This window comes from Lycorma delicatula, chromosome 8 (genome assembly GCF_047948215.1).
Source record: "Lycorma delicatula isolate Av1 chromosome 8, ASM4794821v1, whole genome shotgun sequence".
Classification (NCBI taxonomy): domain Eukaryota; kingdom Metazoa; phylum Arthropoda; class Insecta; order Hemiptera; family Fulgoridae; genus Lycorma; species Lycorma delicatula.
Window position 1 is genome coordinate 123,329,343 of NC_134462.1, and position 24,760 is coordinate 123,354,102.

A 24,760-nucleotide genomic window follows, 5' to 3' on the forward strand; every position below is an offset into this window, starting at 1 on the left:
CATTAAACGTTTAGTGATTTCGGTCAGTGAATTAAACGCTTCATTTTCATTCAAAGAGTTGTCACACGCACTTAAAAATTCACGTGACATCTCTCCTGGACCCGACAACATTCGTCTCAGTATGCTCTTACACATTCCAAATTTGGTGTTACATCACCTATTGTGTATTTTTAATAATCTATTCTCTTAAGTTTTTCCTTTGGTCCGGTCAGAAGCCATTGGCCATTTAATATCGTACCAAGCCATTATATAAAGCCATTTAATATCGTACCAATATTTAAACCTGGTAAAGAAAAGCAAACCTCTCAAGCTACCACCTCTCATGGTACTTAGTGAGACATAGCCTTCTATGTCTAGAACAATACAGTTTCCATCAAGGACGTTCTTCCATTGACTATTTAGTGTCACTGGAAGCAGCTATTCAAAACACTTTCCTAATCCGCCAGTGCCTCATAGCTACCTTCTTTGATATCAAGAAGGTGTACGACACAGCCTGGTGATGTGGTATTCTTAATATCCTTAAAGAATGGGGAGTCAAGGGCTGTATGCTTACCATTATCAGTGGTTTCTTAAATGACTGAACTTTCTGTGCTTGTGTTGGTAATTCCTTATGGGGTTCATTCTACCTTGGAGAATGGAGTACCTCAAGGAAGTGTATTAAGTGCTACCTTGTTTGCTGTAGCCATCAACACTGTTACTGAATATATGCAACAACAACCACCTGTTTCATATGTTGTTTTTTGATGATTTTGCCATATATATTAGTACCGTTCAACAGTCTCTACAGAGATACTACTACAGATATCTTGCCTTGAAGCTTGGTCCAAGATTACTGGCTTCACATTTTCACCTGAGAAAACAAAATGTGTAGTCTTTTCTCACTTGCTGGTCCCATTTATACCACAAATTTTTCTGAATGAAGAGCAAATTGCTATCTCTTGTGATATTATATTAAGTTTTTAGATTTCTTTTTGACAGTCGTCTTACGTGGGTCGATCACATCAAATAATTAAAAGCAAAATGTTCCAAACTGCTAGATATGCTGCAAGTTCTTAGAAACACTAATTGGGGAGTCGGTAGGTCATTTATGTTGCGATTTTATTATTCCTTAGTTTGTTCCTGCTTAGATTATAGTTGTATCTCCTACTCTTCAGTGTGTAATACCACATTGAAGATGTTAGATGCTGTACATCTTGCATTTCTCCATCTTGCTACAGGTGCTTATAGATCAATCTTTATCACCAGCATACTTGTTGAGTGTAGTGAACCATCATATTGGGAACAACTAGATACATACATGATCAACTTCTAGCATCTTACTTTGCCCGTCTTAAAGGGTTCTTGCGAATCATAATTTACAAAGATATGAAGACCATCCAAGTGATATTGCACCTATGGGTGTACATACCCGGCAATTACTACAGCTTTTAAACATTGACATATCCTTCTATTTTCCGAACATATCCCTGTTCATATCCTCTGTGCAGAATCAACTTTATAAATTTTATTTTTGATCTTACCATATACAAGAAACAATCAACACCACCTATCATCTTTCAGCAAAGTTTTCACTATATTCTCTCCAAAATAAACCCAGATGCAGTAGTATACACAGATGGATCAAAACAGAATGATACTGTTGGATACACATTTATTCTTAATAGCAGAATCTATTTGTTTGGTCTGCCTAATATTACAGGTATATTTACTATTGAACTGTACGCTGTAATAAGGCATTAAATATTGTTAACCCAAAATACCATCATATCCTTAGTTTTAGTGACTTATGTAGTGCACTCCAAGCTTTAAAGCTTTAGAAGAGTTTTACTCTAGACATAGTTTGGTCACTGAAATCCATAATGCAACCGCTGACTTGATCCATCGCAACACACCAGTGAGTTTCTGTTGGATATCTAGCTATGTGGAAATTCCAGCTAATGAACATGCAGATTCCATTGCTAAAGATGCATGTAATCAACCTTCCTTCAGCACTCGTGTTGCTACTTCTGACTTTATTATATAAAACAACCTCTTCGAGCAAGTGGCAAGCTGACTATACGGCTACCATTAATAACAAACTCCAGCACATTAAAAATTCTGTATTGTCATGGGATTCCTCATGTAAAAAAATTTGTCATGAGGAAGTGGTCCTCTGTAGATTGCGATTAGGACATACCATAGTCACACACAAGTACCTGATGTCAGTAGGACATGCATCACCATGCGCATGATGCAACTGCCACATGACTGTGCGCCACATACTTATGGATTGCATATGTTATGCAGCGTTCGTTCTAAATTTAAATTACATAGAAACATTTGCCAAATACTGGGCAATAATAAGGAAGTTTTAGACCGGGTGTTGCTATTTTTACGAAGTTTTAATATGTTACAAAAAATTTAAAATTGTATATATTTTTATTCTAGTGCTGAAGAATTATTTTAACGTATGTGTCTTCTTTTCATTTAATTATGATTTTTATATTTTTTTTTTATTCTGTATCCAAGATGGGACCTCTTTTACATCTCTCTCGGACTTTGTTAAATTTATTGATGTTTATTTAAATTTTATGTATATTTTTTTTAATTTGTTTCCTTGTAAATAAATTTTACCGTATTAAGTTTCCCACTGTGATGTTAATTATACATTTTTTAGTGATATTAGTTTTAAGTTTTTTAGTAATATTTTGTCTGTGTTATTAGTTGTAAGTTCTAGCTTTTTAATATTTTAGTGTTTAATCTAGATTTAGTTTTTTACATTAATTCTTTAGGCTTCCCGTTATCTGAGTGGAGCCTTTTTTATCCCTCTTGAATTTTATTAAATTCTTTTTATTTTTAATTAAAATTTACGTTTTTAGTTTTCTGCTTATCTTTAATTTTAGTTTTACGGCTGTGATATTAGTTTTAAGTGTTTTTTAAAAGGAAATTTTAGCTGTGATATTATTTGTAAGTTTTTGTTTAATTTTTTAGTTTTTAAGGCTAGTTTTTTTTGCTATTTCTTTCTTCTACAAAATTTTATCCTGGGCGATGATAACGCCAAATTGTTCTTTGCCTATAAAAAACACACAAGAAAATGAAAAATGCCAAGTTGGAGTGTAATTTGAACTCGGAACCTTAAGATGAAAAATAGAGTTACTGTATCTTTGCCATGGAGATGGGACTTATGCAGTAACTGACAAGAATGGTTATGTGTTTTTGAATTGACTTACTTTGTCTTTGAAACGTAGCAAACTGCATTACTTATAACCTGACTATTGTGCAGTTCCCAAAACACAATAGTGAAAAAGTAATAAAACTTTTTATAAAAAATACGATTGGTGTAATATTTTCCCTCAGAATCCAGCAAAGTAAAACAATGTTGAGTTTAGTTTTCCTTTATTCACTTTACATGCTTTTGAGATCATAGTAGCTAATGACCACATCAGCTTGATGTTAAAAATTTACTACAAAATTAAAAGATATTTAATGTTTGAAAAATGGATAACTGAAGAACATAATGAAACCGTAATCTTGTTGGTGGTCATGGTTATGTGTAGAAAATAAAAGTAACATTTAAAGAGTATTAGTGCTGCCAAAGTACAGTCCCTACTGAAACACTGTTAATGAATACTGTGACCCCCTTTTCAAAATTTATGTGAAAACTTACCACCCTCTTTAAATATAATAAGATGTAGTAACAGTAAAATAATTACACTCCCTAGTTGCACTGCACTCTGTTGGGCACATCTCTGGGCAAAACATTTTTCCCTCTTGTTTTCAGGAAAAATGATTATTTCAAGAAAACATTTTCTTATTATAAAATTCAATTTTGTGAGAAAATATTAAAAAAAAGTGATTGAATAGTACTGGAAGAAAACACTGAAATTTTGTTTTTCAACAAAACGAAAGAAGAAAAAATATGGAACAAAAAGAGAAGAATTATCAACAGCAATAGACCTACAAAATAAAATTTTTAATAGAATGACTGATTTATTTTCTGGGGATGCATTGCAAGTCATTGATAGTAATAACTAGGGGTTTAAATTTGCTGGTTTGTATAACTGTGAAGCTGGCTTGTCCATAGATTCATGTTTTGAGATCTACCGTGCTAACAAAATCTTTTAAGTTAATTGTATACTTCCTTTTTCATGCTTAAACATTTATTAATCAGTATTCTAGAATGTTTACTATTTAAGTTTGAAATATTTGATACATGTCTTAAGTAGAAGTTAAATTAAAGTAAATTCAACTAACTTACTCGCTTCTGTACTTTTATTTTTAAAAAAAAAACCATGCAGGTAGGGGGTCACAGTTACCTGCATAACGAACGTGTTAAAGGGTTAGAAAAATCAGTATATCAATGATTGGCAAAGACATAGAGGATATAATCTAGTAGAACAAGGATATGGTGTTGAAGAAGACTAGGTGAAAACGAAACAATAAATGTACTTTGACTCAGAAGTGTGTTATAGAATAAAAATGATGTTGTTAAAAGCATAAAAAAAATCAAATGTTCTAAAGAACATCCTGGAAATTGAATGGATTAGAAGTGCCTGGAAATTGCAAAGGTTGATGTGTTTAATAAATCAATTCTTACAGATCACCAACGATAACTGATGTTGGATACGGCTCTGAATATGTTGCAGGCATTTTTAGTGACCCAAAAATATTAATAAAGGAACATATTATTAGAAAAACGGGAAAATATTGATGTCTAGAAGTCATGATATCAATTACATTTTTATGTTGTTTTAGCAACCATGTCTTTTATTCACCCTAAAAATGAATACATGATGTTATAAAAACTAAAATTGTTGGGAAACAAAAAACACAGAATTCAAAATTATATTCTGGTGTGTTATTTCTATCTAATGGTAATAACTATGTTTACTATGTATTACAAAATTTTTTGTTTAATAAATTATCTTATTATTTTAGTGGGAAGTGTGCAAAAGTTGTATGCAGCTACTCGTTAAATTATTAGGCCAGTATGAGCCCCAAGGTGAAGATTTCATTGGTGGTCAAGTTCAGATGCAAGGTGGTGCAACTGCTCAAGTAAATCCGCCTCCTGGGTATCATATTATGGTCAATCTCTGTTCAAAATCAGAACTATTGAGAATGGTATGTTGTTCAGCATGACACTATTAATGTTTATAATTTTTTCTTGTTTTCTTGTGTTTTCATAAAAATTTCTCATCTAGTGGGCTTTGTTCCTTCTTTTATATATATATATTTTGTTTGTGTGTATATATATATATTTTTTTTGTTTGTATATATATATATATATGAATAGTTTTTATTGTTTTTTTAAAATCTTTTTATGGTACATTTACTATAACAGATTTTTTTTTTATTTACGTTTATAGTAGTTAGGATAAATAATAAATTAACCTTATAAATAGTATTTTTAAATCCTGAATCTTTTTTCAATTAACATTGTATATAAAACATAAATATTGATAAGATGAAGTATTTGGTGGTTGACTACAAGATAAAGAACCTTCAAGTGGAAAAAGAAATGGTTCAGTCGGTAAATAAATTTAAATGTGTTGAGGTTACATTAATATCAGATGAAAGAAGTAAATTTAATAAAGTCCAGAAGGGAAAATCTATTATCGACAACTTTATTTTGTTTTCTGGAATTCCAGCATATCTAGAAAAATAGTTGTTTGCTTCATTTATAGATAATGGTTACATATGGTGCAAAGGTTTGGAGATTGAATAATAACTGTAAAGAATTATGGCGATGGTCAGAGGTTTTGAAAGAGGTATTGTCAAACACATAAGTAACCAAAGTCCAGTCACATCTAATCACAAAGTAACCAATCGCATAAGTAACCAAACGATTAGGGAATAAGTGGAAATACTCTTCATTAGAGCTCATCATTGAAATGAAACGACTTGTATCGTATGGGCACATACACAGACTGCATAATGGTTGACTGCTACAAAAGATTTGGGGGTGGATGCTGCTTTTCAGAAGGAAACAAAGAAGGCCAAGAAATCAGATGTCAAATGGGAGTGGATGAAGCAGTGCAGAGGATACAATTAAATTTTATTATGAGGATGTTTTTTTATAAAGGAAGATGGAGATTGAGATGTGGAAATGGCTTCAATAGCTATGTAACACTGTTGGATAAGTAATATAAAATGCTAAGTAGTAAATTTTTAATCTGTTGACACGAGAAAAAAAATTTAATTTCCAAATCTTTATTTAGAAACAATTGTACTTAATATCATATTTATTAACAAAACAAACCTTAATAACCACCAATTAAATTTTCATACTAATTCAAAGAGAATCAATGTCATTAGAGGTATCCGTATCAGGAAATATAATGAATTTTATTTTCTTATATAACATTTAATATTGTGTTGTTTAGCAACATTTTTAAATGAAGACTGGTGTGCCCTGCATGTTTTTGTATGTACTACTTTCTCTCAATATTTTCTAACATGTCATTTTTTCAAAATGAGTGATTGGACTGAATATAAATAATTGTTTTTAAGATTTTATGATAAATAGATTTATATATGTAGTTCTGCTCTCTTTTAAAAGTTTTACATCTGAAATTTTATGAATAATAATTTTCAAAGTTTTTGACAGAGTTTTTTATGAAATAAAGTACAACACTGATGTTGGTTTTATACACTAAACATTGTTGTTTATACTGATTTCACAAGACTGTTGTCTGTGATGTAGGTGATGCTGTAATCATATCGTCATTTTCATTTTTTTATTGTCTTGTTCCTCATTATCTGATCATTAGCTACATTCTAAAACTTCTATATTTTCTTTTTTCTTAAGATAGTCTTCTTCTGTCTTATGAAGCTAAAATGTAGATTAATTTGTGTTGCTTCTGTTAGAATTGTTTAACATTTATTCTAATGATATTTATGTGGTTTTGATTACATAATAAGTGAAACATTATTGGATTAATAACTAAATCTATTTTTTACTTCCCTTTTATTGTCTTATATGAATGCATATATTATTTATAAATCTGTGGCGGTTAATTCTTGGTAGATGGTAGTAGTGGCTAATAACAGAGGACATTTATGATTTTAAATCTTCAAGTTCAAAATATTGTTGACATTTTATTTTAAGCTTCAGAGTATTTTTGATATACAATGTTAAAGGTTATAGAGGAGAATTCAGTGAGATATGTTTATCTAATAATTTCAACTTCTTTATTAAAATATGTGTCTAGCAATTCTGAAGTAATAACTAAAATATTTATCCTAACTAAAATATTTAGGCTAGTCTAATGTTGTTTATCACCTATTCATTTTTTGTGAGATTTTGAGGTAAGCGAGACTGATACTGTAAAACTTTATCAAAAAGTAATGAACTAGAAATTATGAAAGTAGATGTATAACTATGGACTAAAACCAAAAGATAGTTTATTATAATAAATTTATTTTAACTTGAAATAAAAATTCAAGTTTTAAAATTATAATAGAATTTTGTATTATTTTGTAGGTGCTCTATGTAATTGATGAAGGATGCCATTTATTGGATACGTATTCTCTATTTCCTGGCAAATCAATGCTTCAAGCTTCTACTTCTAGCAGTTTACAGTTACTTGACACAGCTCTTGGATTGCAACAAAGATTCCTAATGACTTTAAACAATGTTGGATGCTCGTTACTATTGACACCACTTAATAAATTGTTACTTGGCATTAATCCTCGTACTGGAAAACCTGATCACCTGCTTAACATAGCCAAGTACGTTAATTTTTCCTTAATTAATGTAGTGATAGTCTTTTAGAATGAACCCACAATAGTTTACCCTAGAGATAAGCTGCTTTAGTGATAGATTTTGTACTTTTGTTGGACAACATTTAATTATAATTATAATTAATGATTTAGTGTTTTTAAAAAGTGTTTCCATGGGTATTTAAACAGTAAAAATGACAATTTTTAAAGTATTGAACTCGTGGTTGTATATTGGAATGCATAATTGGACTATATAAACACTTGTGACTACCATAAACATTTTAAAATGTTTTAAGCATAGTTTGTTTTTGCTATTAAAGATTCAAAATCAATTTTCAAATGTAATTCTCATAGTAATTTAAAATTTAATCAATAAGGAAATGGGAAAGCTGTGGTTAATCCAGAATCCTTGATGATTGAGACTTTATTGTATATTGTTATAATAAATCCTTGGTGGTTGTAGAATTTACTGCTAATAATACACAAATTGCTTTTTTATACAGAGTGATTTTTTAATCCTGTTACCCAATTTTAAATGTAATTTTTAAGAAAGGGAAATTTAGGTGGAATAAAAAAATGTATTTGTTACTTACAAAAGAGATTTAGTAAAAAGCTATTACTTACATAATTGTTAAAGAATATGCTCAAAATGCCCACCCCTTGCGATTATACACGCACGGACTCTTTTCAGCATATTAGCAGAAACCTTTTTAAGAGTTGCATTGGAAATATTCGTGATTAAGTCTGTAATATTGACTTTAAGTTCATCAATAGTGTGAGGATTGTTTTGAAGGCCTCGGACTTAATATAGCCTCACAAAAACTAGTCAGGAAATGTGAGGTCTGGGGACCTTGGAGGCCATAAGCCCTTGTTTATTATTCGATCATCAAAGAACTTGCAGAAAATCTATGGTTTCTCGAGACGTGTGCATGTAGCGCCGTCTTGTTGAAACCAGCAATACCGTTCTTGATGTTTCAGGAGGGACACAAATTGGCGCACAATATTACTTCACCATTTACTGTCTGTTCGAAGAATACGGGTCTGACTATACGATGACGAGATATCGCATACCACACACCAATTTTTTCAGGATGCAAAGATTTGTCTTGTAAAGCATTAGGATTTTCAACCGCCCAAATTCGACAGTTTTGACTGTTCACATAACCATTGAGATGGATCCAAGCTTCATCGCTAAAGAACACTGTGTTTAAAAATTTGATTCTGTTATCATTTATGAACCACCTAAACTAACGACAATTCTGGAGGCTGAAGCTCTTGGACTAATCGTACGCAATATGGATACAATTTCAGCAGCTTTCTGAACCTCGCATATTATAAACCAACTTGCGTGGAAAGTTTTCATAAAATTTTTCACTGAGAATTGAGCAATCTTGTTTTCACATTCTCTAAAATGTCATCTGTCAAGCGAGTTGTCGACCACTACATTTTCTGTCGCAAACACTACCTGTCTCTCGAAATCGGTTTGCTAGCCTAGAAATTGACATTTTTTCTGGCGGAGGAACACCAACAAATTTAATTTGAAATTATTATTTTACACTTGCGTACGATTTCGTAGCAAAATATTGTTCAAAAATGAAAACTCATTGTTCTATGGTAAAAGACATTCTGTTCATAACACGACCGAAATGGCACAAAAGTTTACACAACCCAAGGAGAATCAACTCACACTGCCGTATCTATACCGGTTAAGTAGCACTACCAACTTCGTGTCACAAAACAAAATTTCCCTTTCTTAGAAAAAATTACCAGACATTAACAATTGGGTAACAGGACTAAAAAATCACCCTGTATCATCATTACCCATCTTCAAAGCATGGGTTGTTATGGTTTTGAAGTGGTGTTAGGTTTTGATGTTATTTAACTAAAAATTGCTAACAGATGTCCACAATAACTGTATTTTAATAGAAAAGGTAGTTAAAATTTGTGTGCATCCTGACCCCCATAAGGGAAAATTCTTGCCTTTTGACTATTCCAGTTGCTACACCTCCATCTCCGTTTTTAGCCCTGATGGGCTTTATTGTCTTCTAGATCCTCTAAACTTGATAACAGCATCAGTTCAGCCTCTGTCAGGATGCCGTAGATGCAAATGTCTTAGGTGCAGCATATAGCATTATAGCTTTGCACCCTTATGTAGAATACGCATGGTTCTGAAATTAAACCCTCGATTGGGGTGAACAAATTCAACCAACAACACCAAAGAAAGCAGAACAAGCCTTTTTGTCACCATATGCAAAGTGCTCCCTGAGTTGAAGATTCTCATCAATGATAACATCTAGATATTTCTGTAGCTGGATATATCTAATTCAATGATCTGCTGTTGATACACGGTGAGCTCGTATAGCAGCCAGTCTGCCCTTGAGCAACTTCATCGTTGTTTTCTCTGAACAGAACACCATCTTATGTTGCAAACTCCACACCTGGAGTATCTTGCAAGCCCTAAATTTGCGCTGCCCTAAATTTGATCTCATTCCTCAATCTTTAACAATCTTTCTTACTTCTGAGATGTGTTCTTGATGAATGACATCTCAATTGTTGAAATAACTATATGAGACATTCAGCTCATTCATGTACAATCACACTTCTGCAGCTGAAACAGGGCAGAGGGTCACCACAAACTATTAAAAGCTCCTGTATAATATATCCAAAAAGATACCTAAGGCATACTCAGACTAACTAGAAGAAACAAGCTCATAACCTTAGGAATAGCATCTTCAATGCCCCTGTAGGAGTATTAAAGGCCTGTAACAGAAGCTCATGGTGGGGGTCCTTATCACCACCTCCAAACAACAATTTAAGAACATATTTTTCTTACAAACAGGGAAATAGCCGGCAAAGAGCATTCTAATAAAAGTTCTAGTCAAAGTGTCAACACAAATTCTGACAACGAACAAGGAGCTCTATGATTCCATTGAAACTGGAGGCTTTATTCATACCAGAATTACAAATTAGTGGATATACCTCTGTCTCAGTAATTTTCACATATAAATCATCAGACTGAAAAGCAGCAACTCTCTCTCTTTGACTGGCAGATGATAGTCGAGATATTAACCTCGCAGATAATACGAGGTGATGATGTGATTAGTCATATCATTCAGCAATAAATCATTCAATAGAATATTTAAAATTTCAGCTTTATCAGAAACAACACCCTGCTGGGTTTTGTGAGAGCTGACGAATTATATTTTTCTTATGCTTATGCCCTTGATCTCTGTACTCAACATCCCAAGTGTCCTTATTTCCTTGCACTGTAACAAAAGAATGCCAAGAATCTCTTTTTAATGTCCTGACCAAATGAAAATGTTCAGTCCTCTGTCTTCGATAGTCACCTACAAAAACTGCTCACTGTTCAGGATCACCTTCCTGCTGAACAGCTCTCCTAAGATGGTTCATGAAGTGTTTCAATAAAAACAATTCTGCAGTCCACCCTGGGGCAATTCTCTCTTGACCCAAAGTACAGGGAATTGAATTCTTAGTTGCGTCAATGAAAGCAAAAAAAAAAATATCTGCCAGTCTTTTAATTTAATATCATTCAGATTTCAGTTTGTAACATGGAGTCTAGCAGAGAGAATAAACAAATTTAGGTCAGCCTACCTTCCTGTCCAGGAAACACCCCTGCCGAACTGGGTATCTGTAAGCATTTCACAACTCAATAACCAACTCAAGATAAAAAATTGATGATCACTAGAACAGTCATCAACAACACACCAAGGATCGACCCCTACCAGTAATATCAATATTTGTCCACCAAACAGCCTCCTTCCACTTACCATTCCAGCAAATGTTGGTAACTCACCAAAAACATTGAAAACAAAAAAGACCTCTAATCCATGTTGCATAATCCATAATAACTGCATCAATATTCACCTCTATCATGTGTCCAAACTTAAGCATGCAATGAACTAAAAAATACATCTCAACAGCTCTCAAGTAACAACCACAATTCCTTACTATCTTCTGAGGGCTTGCAATCCTTGTGCAAATTTCAGTAATTTACACAATTAGGAGTTTCAGACTTTTTAGGACACTCTTCATGATTGTACCCTTCTTATCTCGATGTGTGCAGAGTGAAGCATATTGACAAAATTTTGCCGCATGACAAATCTACATTATTTAAAACATCTCTGAACATCAGTCTATTCCTTGATTCTACAAGAAGAGAAATAAACAAACAACCTATCCTCAGTGACAAACTTGTTAAACAATCTAAAGACAACTTCAAATACATTGTGATACCGTTGGGCATCACGTCTACCAATTTTGAACAAAAACCTGCACTGACTTGAATATCGCTTCATCCAAGTCTGTATTTTGCTCTCATAAGAGAGACACAGACAGGCAACAATCCTCCTCAGACAGGAAACAATCTATAACATAGACAATGCCTTGAGGCCTTCTTTTACATTACTGGTCCTTCTTGACCTCTAACTTTTTATAATGACAGATTCTTAAATGACTGTCTCCTTGTCATCTGCTATGAAAACCAGACCTTTGTTAGTATCCTTTATGTTTCTAATTCTCAAATTTGACCTCTTGTACTGAAGGGCAGTCTCAAATGCAACTCTCACAAAACTCCTTTGTATAACATTTCTGATTATGTATTGTTCCTCAATCATACCCTTTTAATTTACGAGGGTCATTCAATAATTAAACAGACAAACACTTTTAGTGAAGGAAACACTTAATGCAAGCGATTGAAAATTTTCTAAGTGTTAGTTGGCAAACTTGTGAGAGTGTTAGTCAGCTGTTCGATTAATATTTATGTAAACATAACCTCTGAAGTCTTAGTTGCGAGGCATGTCCACTTGAAGAAAGTACTTTTGAAGAACAGCATTTTGTTTCTGTACTTCCAGAAAGTCTACAACCATCAGAAATATTATTTCAGATGAACATACAATATGGCAGTAGTTGCATGAACTGTGTGAGTTTACACAAAGAAAAGTTTAAAAGTGGCTGCAAAAGCATGACCAACGAGCACTGCTCTGGGCATCCAGTAACATTGTCGACCTCTATGTTAGATTCTTGTAGTGATTTACTTATCCAAGAAGACCGATGGCTTACAGTTGAACAGATTGCTGAAAAATGTCGATTAAGTGTTGGCATAACTCTTTCTATCATTCAAAACAAACTGAACTACCATAAGACTTGTGCAAGGTAGGTTCCCAGAGAGCTTACCATTTATCACAAAGCCAAGAGATTTCACATTTGCACCGAAATCAGAAATTGTTTCAGTAATGAAGGTGATGCATTTTTGGACAGAATTTTAACCTGTGATGAAACTTGGATACACCATTTTGAGCCGGAGTCCAAGCGTCAAAGCATGCAGTGGAAATACCCTGAATCAAATTTTTTTTTTTTTTTCTCTTCAGTCATTTGACTGGTTTGATGCAGCTCTCCAAGATTCCCTATCTAGTGCTAGTCGTTTCATTTCAGTATACCCTCTACATCCTACATCCCCAACAATTTGTTTTACATACTCCAAACGTGGCCTGCCTACACAATTTTTCCCTTCTACCTGTCCTTCCAATATTAAAGCGACTATTCCAGGATGCCTTAGTATGTGGCCTATAAGTCTGTCTCTTCTTTTAACTATATTTTCCAAATGCTTCTTTCTTCATCTATTTGCCGCAATACCTCTTCATTTGTCACTTTATCCACCCATCTGATTTTTAACATTCTCCTATAGCACCACATTTCAAAAGCTTCTAATCTTTTCTTCTCAGATACTCCGATTGTCCAAGTTTCACTTCCATATAAAGCGACACTCCAAACATACACTTTCAAAAATCTTTTCCTGACATTTAAATTAATTTTTGATGTAAACAAATTATATTTCTTACTGAAGGCTCGTTTAGCTTGTGCTATTCGGCATTTTATATCGCTCCTGCTTCGTCCATCTTTAGTAATTTTACTTCCCAAATAACAAAATTCTTCTACCTCCATAATCTTTTCTCCTCCTATTTTCACATTCAGCGGTCCATCTTTGTTATTTCTACTACATTTCATTACTTTTGTTTTGTTCTTGTTTATTTTCATGCGATAGTTCTTGCGTAGCACTTCATCTATGCCATTCATTGTTTCTTCTAAATCCTTTTTACTCTCGGCTAGAATTACTATATCATCAGCAAATCGTAGCATCTTTATCTTTTCACCTTGTACTGTTACTCCGAATCGAAATTGTTATTTAACATCATTAACTGCTAGTTCCATGTAAAGATTAAAAAGTAACGGAGATAGGGAACATCCTTGTCGGACTCCCTTTCTTATTAGGGCTTCTTTCTTATGTTCTTCAATTGTTATTGTTGCTGTTTGGTTCCTGTACATGTTAGCAATTGTTCTTCTATCTCTGTATTTGAACCCTAATTTTTTTAAAATGCTGAACATTTTATTCCAGTCTACGTTATCGAAAGCCTTTTCTAGGTCTATAAACGCCAAGTATGTTGGTTTTTTTTTCTTTAATCTTCCTTCTACTATTAATCTGAGGCCTAAAATTGCTTCCCTTGTCCCTATACTTTTCCTGAAACCAAATTGGTCTTCTCCTAACACTTCTTCCACTCTCCTCTCAATTCTTCTGTATAAAATTCTAGTTAAGATTTTTGATGCATGACTAGTTAAACTAATTGTTCTGTATTCTTCACATTTATCTGCCCCTGCTTTCTTTGGTATCATAACTATAACACTTTTTTTGAAGTCTGATGGAAATTCCCCATTTTCATAAATATTACATACCAGTTTGTATAATCTATCAATCGCTTCCTCACCTGCACTGCGCAGTAATTCTACAGGTATTCCGTCTATTCCTGAATCAAATGTCCATAAGAAATTCAAAACTCAACCATCGGCTGGTAAGGTCATGTTAACCATCTTTTGGAGTGCCCATGGTCCAATTTTCTGTGATTTGGAGGAACAACACAGTATCAACAGTTTATACTACTCAGCCATGATTGAGAACAAAGTCAAGCTTGTGTTGAAGAGGGAATGTCTGGGATGGAAGAGGAAAGGTGTGGTTCTTCTTCAAGACAACACTCGATCTCATATGGCACAACTGATGCTGGAAACTATTGGCGAAGTGGGTTGGAAGCTCCTTCTTCATCCTTCTTACAGTTCTGACCTTACTACTTCAGATTTTTATCTGTTTGATCAGATGAAAGAAGCTTTGTTTGCGTGGCATCAAGTTCAACAACACTGAAGAGGTAAAGAAAAAAAGTACAAAACGGGCTTTGAAATCAAGGTAAAGAATTCTTTGTTTGAGGGGATAAAAAACTCGTAAAAAGATGGACAAGTGCAGAGAAATTGGTGGGGATTGTGTGGAAAAGTAGACAAAAAAATTGTATTTATTTAATAAACTGATTTTGCTGTACAGCTCTTTGTCTGTTTAATTATTGAATGACCCCTCATAATAACTTAATTAAACTGCCATAGTCTGATACATTAATCATCTTTTACTAATGAAAGTGCTTAGATAAAACATAAAGTAGGCAGGGTATTAAGAAGTCTTGTAGTATTTATGTGAAGAATATTAATGGTCTCATGTAAAAAGTGTGACAGTCTATAGTATTCCTGAGACTTACTAAACATTCACAGACATGTAGGCACATGATTTTCTTTTGGTATTGATAATGTAATAATCGGTGAATGTGTTAAGAAAATAAGTAGATTCTTTTGAAGATCTCTTTTGGGTAGATTAAATACAAGGAATAATTTTTTGTTCTGATGTTAAAAATTACAAAATGTTTAAATCTGTTACAGGTATGTTACATATAATAATTGGTTACCAAATCATGCTTTATTATCAGTTCGTATATTGCTTGCAGTAACATCATATCCTACACCACAGTGTCATATATTATCAGTATTTACTTCAACACCACAACTGAAGACTCATATTAGACATGGTTTTGTTGAATGCCTTGAAGCTGATCCTGATGAAGTTATTGGAGTAAGTGATAAATAATTTGTGTGTTAATTATTAGTGGCAGTTAATGAATTAGTTGATTTAAATTAGAATACTTTATGTTATGTGGTCTGATATAAAAGAAATTTGTGCTCTGAATTAGAGTGATTAGTTCAATTATTTTATAATAAAGTTTTCTTTAATTTTAATGTAATACAATTATTTCCTTTTTTAGAGTGAAACTGAAGAGGAAGATGTTGGTGTAGTTGGTCGTACAAAAGAATCAATTTGTAAATTGCTTCTACAATGTTTAAATCATGCACAGCCTAACCTAGCACATTATTTACTTGGTTTTGAATTAAATAAAGATGTGAAACATACTATTTTCCAACAACCAGGTAATATTTTGTCATGTATTAGAAATTAATTGGCTTGATCTTCTATTATTATTAAAAATTATTTTGATTATTAAATTCTGTAAAAAAATTAAAACAAATTACTAAATTTTCTTTTAACTTCAGTTTTGTGTAAATAATTATTTATTTCTTATAAGTTTTGCACAGACTTTTTTTATGTTACCTTTATTTATTTATTGTGTAGTAAAATATTTTGTCTTGTAAAATATTAAGGTTTAGTGAAACCTTAATTGTCTGGCAATTGTGACAACTTTTTACTCAGATAGATAAACGTTGTTTGTAAATATTGTGCTGCACTGCTCTCCTTGTAGCGTTTTGTGGTTAAATAAAGAATAATTAAATTACTAAATTAAAACACAATCATTTTATGCCATTTTTTAAGGTAGTAATATCAGGTGTGTATATAAATTCAAAACTTACTTGACTTTATTTTCTATAGATAAAAGTTTTATGATACACTTAAATTAAAACAAACTCTATAGTAAGTGGAATAGACTGATGGAAATATAATTTAAGTATACTTACATGGATGAAAACATTTAGATGTTTAAATTCTTTAGGAAATAAAGTTACATCCACTGAAAAAGTTACATTCTTTAGGAATTTGTTACATCCACTGACTTCACATTCATATCTTTTTCCCTTCTTTATATTAATAAATTGATAAAAAAACCATATTAATTTTGTTCTACTTATTCAAGAGTTTTATATAGTGAAGCGTGACCTAATTGCACTACTGTTTGGTTGGTATTGTCTCATTCTCCATGTATGTGGATCTAACGTATAGCAAGGTTATCGGAGATATCATTATTATATTAGTTGTGGTTTAATAGAAATTATGTGATGGTACAGGGCCCAGGTTTAAATCCAACTAAAATTGTAACTAAATTTGAGCATACTTGTTGATTTACTCTTAGTAAATGGGATTAATTAATAGTGCTATCTTCAACTATTTGACAAGGTCAGATAAAGGTTTCTAATTTGTGTTGAGGAAAAAATGATTATTTTCCATTATTTATTTAGAACACAATGTGACATAATATGTTTGATATTGTATAATTAACCTTTCTGTTATGTGGCTAGTGCTGGGGTTATTGGCAGTTAATGAAAGTGAATGTTGAAAACGTAAATTATTTCTGTTGGACTGTGCACTATGAAAGAGTACAGTTGACTTTGAAACTGTGTAGTTTATCAGTGCAAATGAATTAAAATTTGATAGCTTATTTTAAAATTTGTTATTTTCTTGAATCTATAAATAATATAGGTTATAATGGTGTAGTTTACAGTTGTAAAATTAAAAGTATACAATTATTACTTCATTTTTCAAGAATATATTTTTTGAGATCATGCTGCACAAGCAGTTTTCAATATAAATTGCTCTCTATATCGATTGCTCTGAATATTGTTTCATTTTTTTGTGAATTTTAGCATTTATCAGCCTTCTACTTCAGTGGACGGACTGAAGGGGAATCACGTCGGGACACTGGTTTTAAAAGCCTAGCCTCCTGCGGTCGGACCCAGAAACGGGTTTGAGAACACTGGACTCATACGAATATGGAACGCTATACAAAAATCCGTCCATAAAACTAAACGAAACCATTAAAATCATACCCGACATTAAAATAAACCACTAAACCCGCCCGATTAATAGATTGATACAGCAGCAAGGGACACTGTCCAGGCTCTGCGTTTCTGAAGGGAGAAATAAAACTCCCACCACTTTTGCGTTCTGTTCCGTCAGCCTAACAAGACAGGTTTAGAATTTACAGTGATCAAACAAATTTGCTGTATCTATTCCAATGGATCTTAACAATGTAATTTATACATGATCATGTTCCCTCCCACAGGAAAAATTTAGAAAATTTTATTACAGAATTTTATATACTTCAGTTTTGGTTTCTTGAATTATACCTGCTAAAATCCTTAACAAGAAGATTGAATCGCATAAAAAATATTTATGTATTATCAAACATTTTACTGAAATCTTTTGTGGATTTGGATTCATTGCATAAAAAAAAAACTTTGTTAAAAGGATATATGTATGATTATTTGTATTTTTTCAGGTGTGCTTGGTTTTCCACGTACATGTCTCCATTCAATTTTATCACTTTTGAATTCATCTTTACAAGCAAGAAGTAATCCAACATATCAGCCTCCACATCCTAGACTTGTGGAATTATGTTATAGATTAATATTCTCTCTCACTGCTAATGTTCGTACTTCGGAACCTACTCTACGTTTTTTGCGTTCAGGAGAATTTCTTCAAAAACATTTAGTTGCTCTTCCATTTAAATCCGAAAATAAAGGTAAAGGTAATCTTCCTTGATTTATGATTTTAATAGTTATAATTATATTAGTTAATTTACTTATAATTTCTTATTCATGAAAGATTTACTTAAAAGCTTTCAATTTCATTGAATTGTGTTTATTAATATTATAATTTTTTTTCAAGGATCCAATCTTAACCAAATGAGTTGGTTATTGAAGACTGTCGCTATTGAACTAAAAGTAACTGCAGCACATCAACAGTTATCACAGTTTACTAGTTTAGTAAATTTATTGGTGTCAGTTGGTGCAGATAATGAAGTGGGTGTCGAGTCTGAACTTCCTACAACTGCTCCTGTACTGGCTTCACAACTTACTTCTACTTTCACTAGTATAACTAATGGTAAGCAGTAGTATTGTAGTGATATAAAAATTATACTATGACAGCCTTTGTTGTCATACATTGCTACCTCTAGAATTGGATATTCTTTTCAACTCTTCATAGAAAATGTTTTTGGAGTGCCATGAATTGGTTTGTTCTCACCATAGGTTATTCTGTAGTTCCATGGGTTTTAGCAAATCCATTCAGAATAACCATAGGTTATTCCCATGGATTTTAACTTAGGTACTTTGCCTTAATACTGTTCAATTTCCAACATGATTCTTAATGAAACAATATAAAGTTCCAGAAACATCAGGTTGCAAGAAATGTAGTTTCTTACAAACCAACTTCATTAGAGGCATCAAAAATTTGTCTTTGTGTTGAAATTCTGTTATCTAGGCAATTGATAAATGTTTTTGACAGTTGACATTTATTTTTATTTCACATCCTACATCCTCCTTTCACAACTTTATTTTTGCCAAGAAGCACTTTGGGTAAGTTCCTAAGAGGGAGTGTTTGGAACTGTCAGATTGTAAACTATGCAGTCTACAGTCTTACCTAGGATCCTGTAAAAATTTGGAAAGTGATTGAGAGTTAAGGATAAATTAAGAATAGAAAAATTTGAAAATTTTTATAGGTAGTTGTAAATTATTGTATTGGTTGTATTGAATTGTTGGTTAAGAATACACTCATTGTATATTTTTGTGTTACTAAACATTACATTTTCTGCTGTTATTTGAATTTTATCTGTATGTGTAAATAAAAAAGTGTTAATGTCTGTATGTATCAGTTTGATCTTAACATGATAGTGCCATGAAATGATTAATAGTTTTCCTTTTTTGTGTATTTTATTGCCCTTGTTCCATACCCACTCCAGTGAAATCATTATTTTACTTATTTATTTTTTAAATTTCTTTTATGCCAAACTGTCTTGACTAGTAAACATTTTTTAAAATTTAGTTTCCAGTTCTAGAATATGGTGCTATATATGAAAAATTTGTTAGAAAAAAAAACATTCTGCGTACATAAAATATCAAAATCTGCGAAACATTTTGGATACTTTTAATTTAAGCAGACAGTCAGAAGGTGGTATGGATTAACATTGATAGGCAAAGCTTCAATTCTTGTTAAAATTAGAAGTTTTGGTTTTTATCTTGTGACATATTCCTGGCCTGATATGTCTACTATTATAAGAAACCATCTAGGTTTGGATGGTTTATCAGAAATTACTTCCATTACTGCTTTACTTCCACTTTCGTGCATATATAACATTTATTTTAATGAATTATGCTTTTCAAAACTGTATGTATAAATAAATAAAAAATTAATGTGAAAAATTACTTATGCAATTGACATATATTATGTTACAGCTTCTATAAATCCATTAAACCAGCAACTTATTCTGCGTCTGTTACGTGAATTTGAGTTTTTTGTTGAACCTGTGCCACAGCCTACTTGGGAGTTTTTTGATGGACAACAAATACAACAGGTCTGTGCAGTATTTTAACATTAAAAAAAATGTTGATATATACCAAAATGAATCACTTGAATTTTATATTTTTTCCCTCTGCTTGAATTTAAAATTTGTTCCTCTGTTTCCAAATATATTTTCTTGAACAAGTTAATACAATCTATTATAGCATTATTTTTTGGATCTAATCTAATCTTAAGGCTTAACATAAATAGACCCCCTCATTCAAATATGTTGGTACTACTAATTTCCTCATTCCATCATATTTTTGTAAATTTATGTACTGTTTTATGCAGTTATCTAAATTTCTTACACCTTTTAAAATTTATATTGTAAAGATTTCTTATAATCTTACATTATCTCTTTATGGCAGATAATGTAGGTTTGCTTTATGCACTTCTTCCAGACTAAGCCCATTAGTTTGCAAGTTATTCTAAAAAGGTCTTGCAAGAAAAATTTTCCGCCATTCCCTGAAATAATTAATCAATGAAACTGATAAGTAAAATTAAATAAATGTGAAAAAATAATCATCAACTTTACCACTTGAGAAAATTAAATTTTAACTAATACTTTTTTTTTGTATTAAACATGTACTAATATGAGTGTATTTTGGAAGGTTATTAGACAGTGTGAGACTTCAGTTGGTTCTGGATTAAGGTTAATTGATATTAAAATGCTTCATAAAATATTAATGGAAGAATTGGCTGCTATACAAGGAAGTTCTACTGCTAATCAGAGGCAGCTTATTATGCAAGAAATTCAGGTAACTATATTAATATACTTGTAGATTATTATTTTTACTATTATTTAATTTCGATCAGTAATTCGAACTCTGCCAACTTTCATCATAGAATGGTAGCATCTCAACCTTTCATTTGGAAAGTCATGTGTTCAGTCTTAACCAGGGACGGTATTCTTCTTACTCTACAAAATTTGTATATCTTATTCCTATCCACAAGTTTCAAGCTTAGAGGTGAATTAATCATATAAGAAAAAACATATTTTTAAAAGTATTATTATGACTGCATAGGATCACTAGTCAGTCCATTATACAAGTCTGTTTGATGGGGCTGTTTGGGCCTTGCGGTCGTCCCAGTACTTTTTCATTCATTTCGATCTTTGTGCCCTTTCTACTGTTGAAAATGCTCGTCGTGTCGTGAGTTTTTTCTTGTGAGTGTGAAGCGAGTGTTATTGTTCTTGATTTTCTTGTTCAATTTTATCTTATCTGTGGAGTCTTATGTTGTAAGGCCAGTTTCCTTCAGATCCTTTCTTATTTCTCTGATCCATCTGCATCCTGTCTTGGTGTTTTTCAAGTCAAGTTTGTACTGTACCTGCTGTTTCAGAAGTCTTGAATCTTGCATCCTCATGATATGTCCAAAGAATCCTAGTCTCCTTTTACGCATGGTATCAGTAATGGGTTCTAACTCTGTACATGACAGTCAAACACAATCCACCACTGACTGTCTTTCTGGTACTTTTTATTGATACAGGTTTTCTAATTTTTCTTTTGATTTTCTGGAGTGTGTCTATCTTTGATTGTTTGTTCAAGTGAAAGAGTGTTTCTGCTGCATAAGTGGCTTCCGGTCTTTTGACTCTGTTGTAGTATCTTATTTTTACATTTATTGATAGATTTTTTATTGTAAGTGTACCAGGTTGATTTTTGAGCTTTAGCTAGTGTGTTCCTTCTTATTTGGTTTGAGGGTTTTTCGTTTAGATTGTTTGTTGCTATTTCTCCTAGATATTTAAATTGGGTTACTATTTTAATTTTATTGCTGTTTATTTGTACTTTTAATCGTGTTGATTTTGGGGGGCATAATTTCTGTCTTTTTGAACGATATTTTGAGGCCAATTTTATTTGCAGTGTTTTGAAATTCTAATATCTGTGATTTAGTTTTATCAATGTCATTTGCTAGCATTGCTAAGTTGTCACCAATTTGTGTGAGTGCATGCGTGCACTCGCTCGCACATACACACACACATACACACACACACACACACACAGTGTACATATATATATGTATATATATTTTTTTTTTTGAAAACTCAAATAATTCTGTAACATATTGACCATTGTGTTAATAAAATTTAATATTATACAAAATATAAACTACCAGAACACAGTAAATAGATAAGCTTTTGCAGGATCCTGCATAATCTTTTATGAAAGATTAAGGTAAGGCTTGTCTTATCTCAATATTCTGTACCAAGTTGTTTATTTAATTGAATTTAAATATATATATATATATTTAAACCTGTTAGTTGTAAAATTATCCTGATAAGCAATAACAATGATGTTATTGTTAGTTTTCCTTGAAACTTTCAATAACATCATTTAAAATTGATATAATCTCAAAATTTATTGTCAAGTTTTCTTTCTTTGTTTCAATTCTTTTATCACAGCTTAGTAAACTACATAATTTTCTCAATACTATAAACAGTTTTTGCATAATTAATATTATTGAATGTTAAAAAAACTTCAGTTTTTAACATTTTAATAAAATTTTTCAAATTTTATTTTACTCTAGTCAGTATAAGCTATTTTCAGGAACAAACAATAGGTTTTATTTTATTTTTCAGCTTATTTTGAAGTATGCATTAAAGCAGAATCTACAAAGGAATATGGCAGCATCAACGACCCACTTTTTGGATGCTTGGCGACAAGTGACTGAAGTAATGTTTGCTGTAGCACTATCTGATTCTCTTCAGTTTGAAACACGATTTTGTCTTCTTCTGGAAATTCTTCATGAATTACTTAACAAAGTATGAGTTTATTTTAAAAATAATATTTTAATCTTTATAGTTGTTTATTCAATAATTATGTTATTTATAATTTAGACAAAAAATGCTTGAAATTATATAGTAAGATAGACTATATGTAATTTTGATGTATATATGTAATTCTATATGTAATTCTGTTTTGATGAAATATTAAGCACTAAAATGTCTGAATATCATCCTCGATGAATGATCATTCATTTGCAATGGCTTCTAGCATCCTTTGGTAAATTGGTCTCTGGAAGAGAATTCAACCATAAAAATCCCTTTGTCTATTCCCAGAAAACATGTTTTATTGTTAAACTGTGATTGGGATGGCAATATACCATAGGTACTTACTTATATATTTATATAAAGAAACATTCATTGGTGATTTAAACGTTTTTTTTTGTAATATAATTTTAAATGGCATAAACTCATATTAATATTTTTTTTTAGAATTGAATGTACAGTGTGTTTAACTTAAAAGAGGCTTCCATCAGTTAGTTTAGTTTATAAATAATAGTTGATTGGAAAACACGTATAATAATTTACTGAAGGTGTGTCCAACCACGTCTATGAACTTTCAACTTGTTTGACATGTTCCTGGCAACTCTTATTAGCTATACCCTGTATATTTCCTAGATGGCATTGGTAATGTTTGTCTTTAGTTGGTTCAGGGTGTGTGGATTGCTCTTAACCAATTTCTTTTAAGTAATCCCACAGAAAGAAGTCTGAAACAGTCAGATCAGAGGGGCTTGGCCACAATCCTTTAAAAATAATCTTCCACCGAAAAATATCCTGTAGCATCCCCATAGAGATGAGCTGTATGGCTTGTCTGTATGATATCTATGTCAAGTGGCGCTGTCCTTTTGCAACCAGCAGTCATGCTCATCCTCTTGCAGGTAAGTCTGTGTTGGATAATTTCTTGGTAGATGGCAGCATCCACAGTTATTTAAAAAAAAGGGTCCTGTTATTTGTTGCTTTGAAACAGCACCTATTTTTTGTGGGTATATGGGAGATTCAAAAAAATGTGTGGGTTTTCAGTACCCCAGATCCAGTAGTTCTGATTATTAACAAGCCTACAAGGAAAAACCATGCTTCATCTGTGAAAAACATTTGATCTAAAGTGCTAATGTTGCCTCTCATGAAGTTCTTAAACCATTGCATAATCAGCATTAGTTAGCTCAGGGAAAACCTGCATTCAATATAGATAACATCTTAGCAATCTCCTCACTGCAATTTGGGCTGAACCTAGTGAAATGTTCTTTTCCCGGCGTACTTTTTGCAAAAATTTATGAGAAGATCTTGTACTGCCGCTTTAATGTCCTGTACAACATAAGTTGTTGAAACTTATGTGTCGGGCACATTTCTATTTAACACCAGACCTGTTTCACTAAATTTTTTAACTAACTTCCGAGTAACACTTTTCATTGGTGCTACCTTTTCAGATTTCTCCCTGAATTTTCACAAACTCAACATGAGATTTCGCTTCTAATTAAGTTTCCATCAGGAATAATTCACATTCTTCAGCAGTTAACTGCATTTCAACAAACATCAACACGATTATCCAACCTTGCTCCAACACAACTGGCAATATTCAAATCTGTAAGCAGTAAACAATCTTCTCCACCCTGGCTCCAGTGGTACAAACATCTTCCACATTTAATTTCCTAAGTATTTGGCACCGTTGGTATTAATACAATTTATATAAATCAAAGTTTCCACTTGTTTCAACAATTTTCAGTACATATGTCCTAGTACTTTTGGAGTCTACTCCATCATCAGGGGTATTCCATTATAATTCAAATGATCAGTGCATAATATTTTTGTTTGATTTTGATGATATTTGGTGTATG

General features: G+C 32.1%; 1 protein-coding gene across 2 annotated transcripts in view; it reads left to right on the top strand.

Moving 5' to 3' along the window:
- Nup205 (nuclear pore complex protein Nup205) overlaps positions 1-24,760 on the top strand; it is a 121,827-nt gene that overhangs the window by 54,387 nt on the left and 42,680 nt on the right. For both annotated transcript variants that reach the window (XM_075373852.1, XM_075373853.1), the window contains exons 15-23: positions 4,918-5,100; positions 7,463-7,710; positions 15,469-15,658; positions 15,849-16,011; positions 18,093-18,335; positions 18,482-18,697; positions 20,047-20,165; positions 20,764-20,910; positions 22,725-22,907. In XM_075373852.1, the coding sequence (XP_075229967.1) occupies positions 4,918-5,100; positions 7,463-7,710; positions 15,469-15,658; positions 15,849-16,011; positions 18,093-18,335; positions 18,482-18,697; positions 20,047-20,165; positions 20,764-20,910; positions 22,725-22,907 (1,692 nt within the window). The remainder of the gene's footprint in view (positions 1-4,917; positions 5,101-7,462; positions 7,711-15,468; positions 15,659-15,848; positions 16,012-18,092; positions 18,336-18,481; positions 18,698-20,046; positions 20,166-20,763; positions 20,911-22,724; positions 22,908-24,760) is intronic.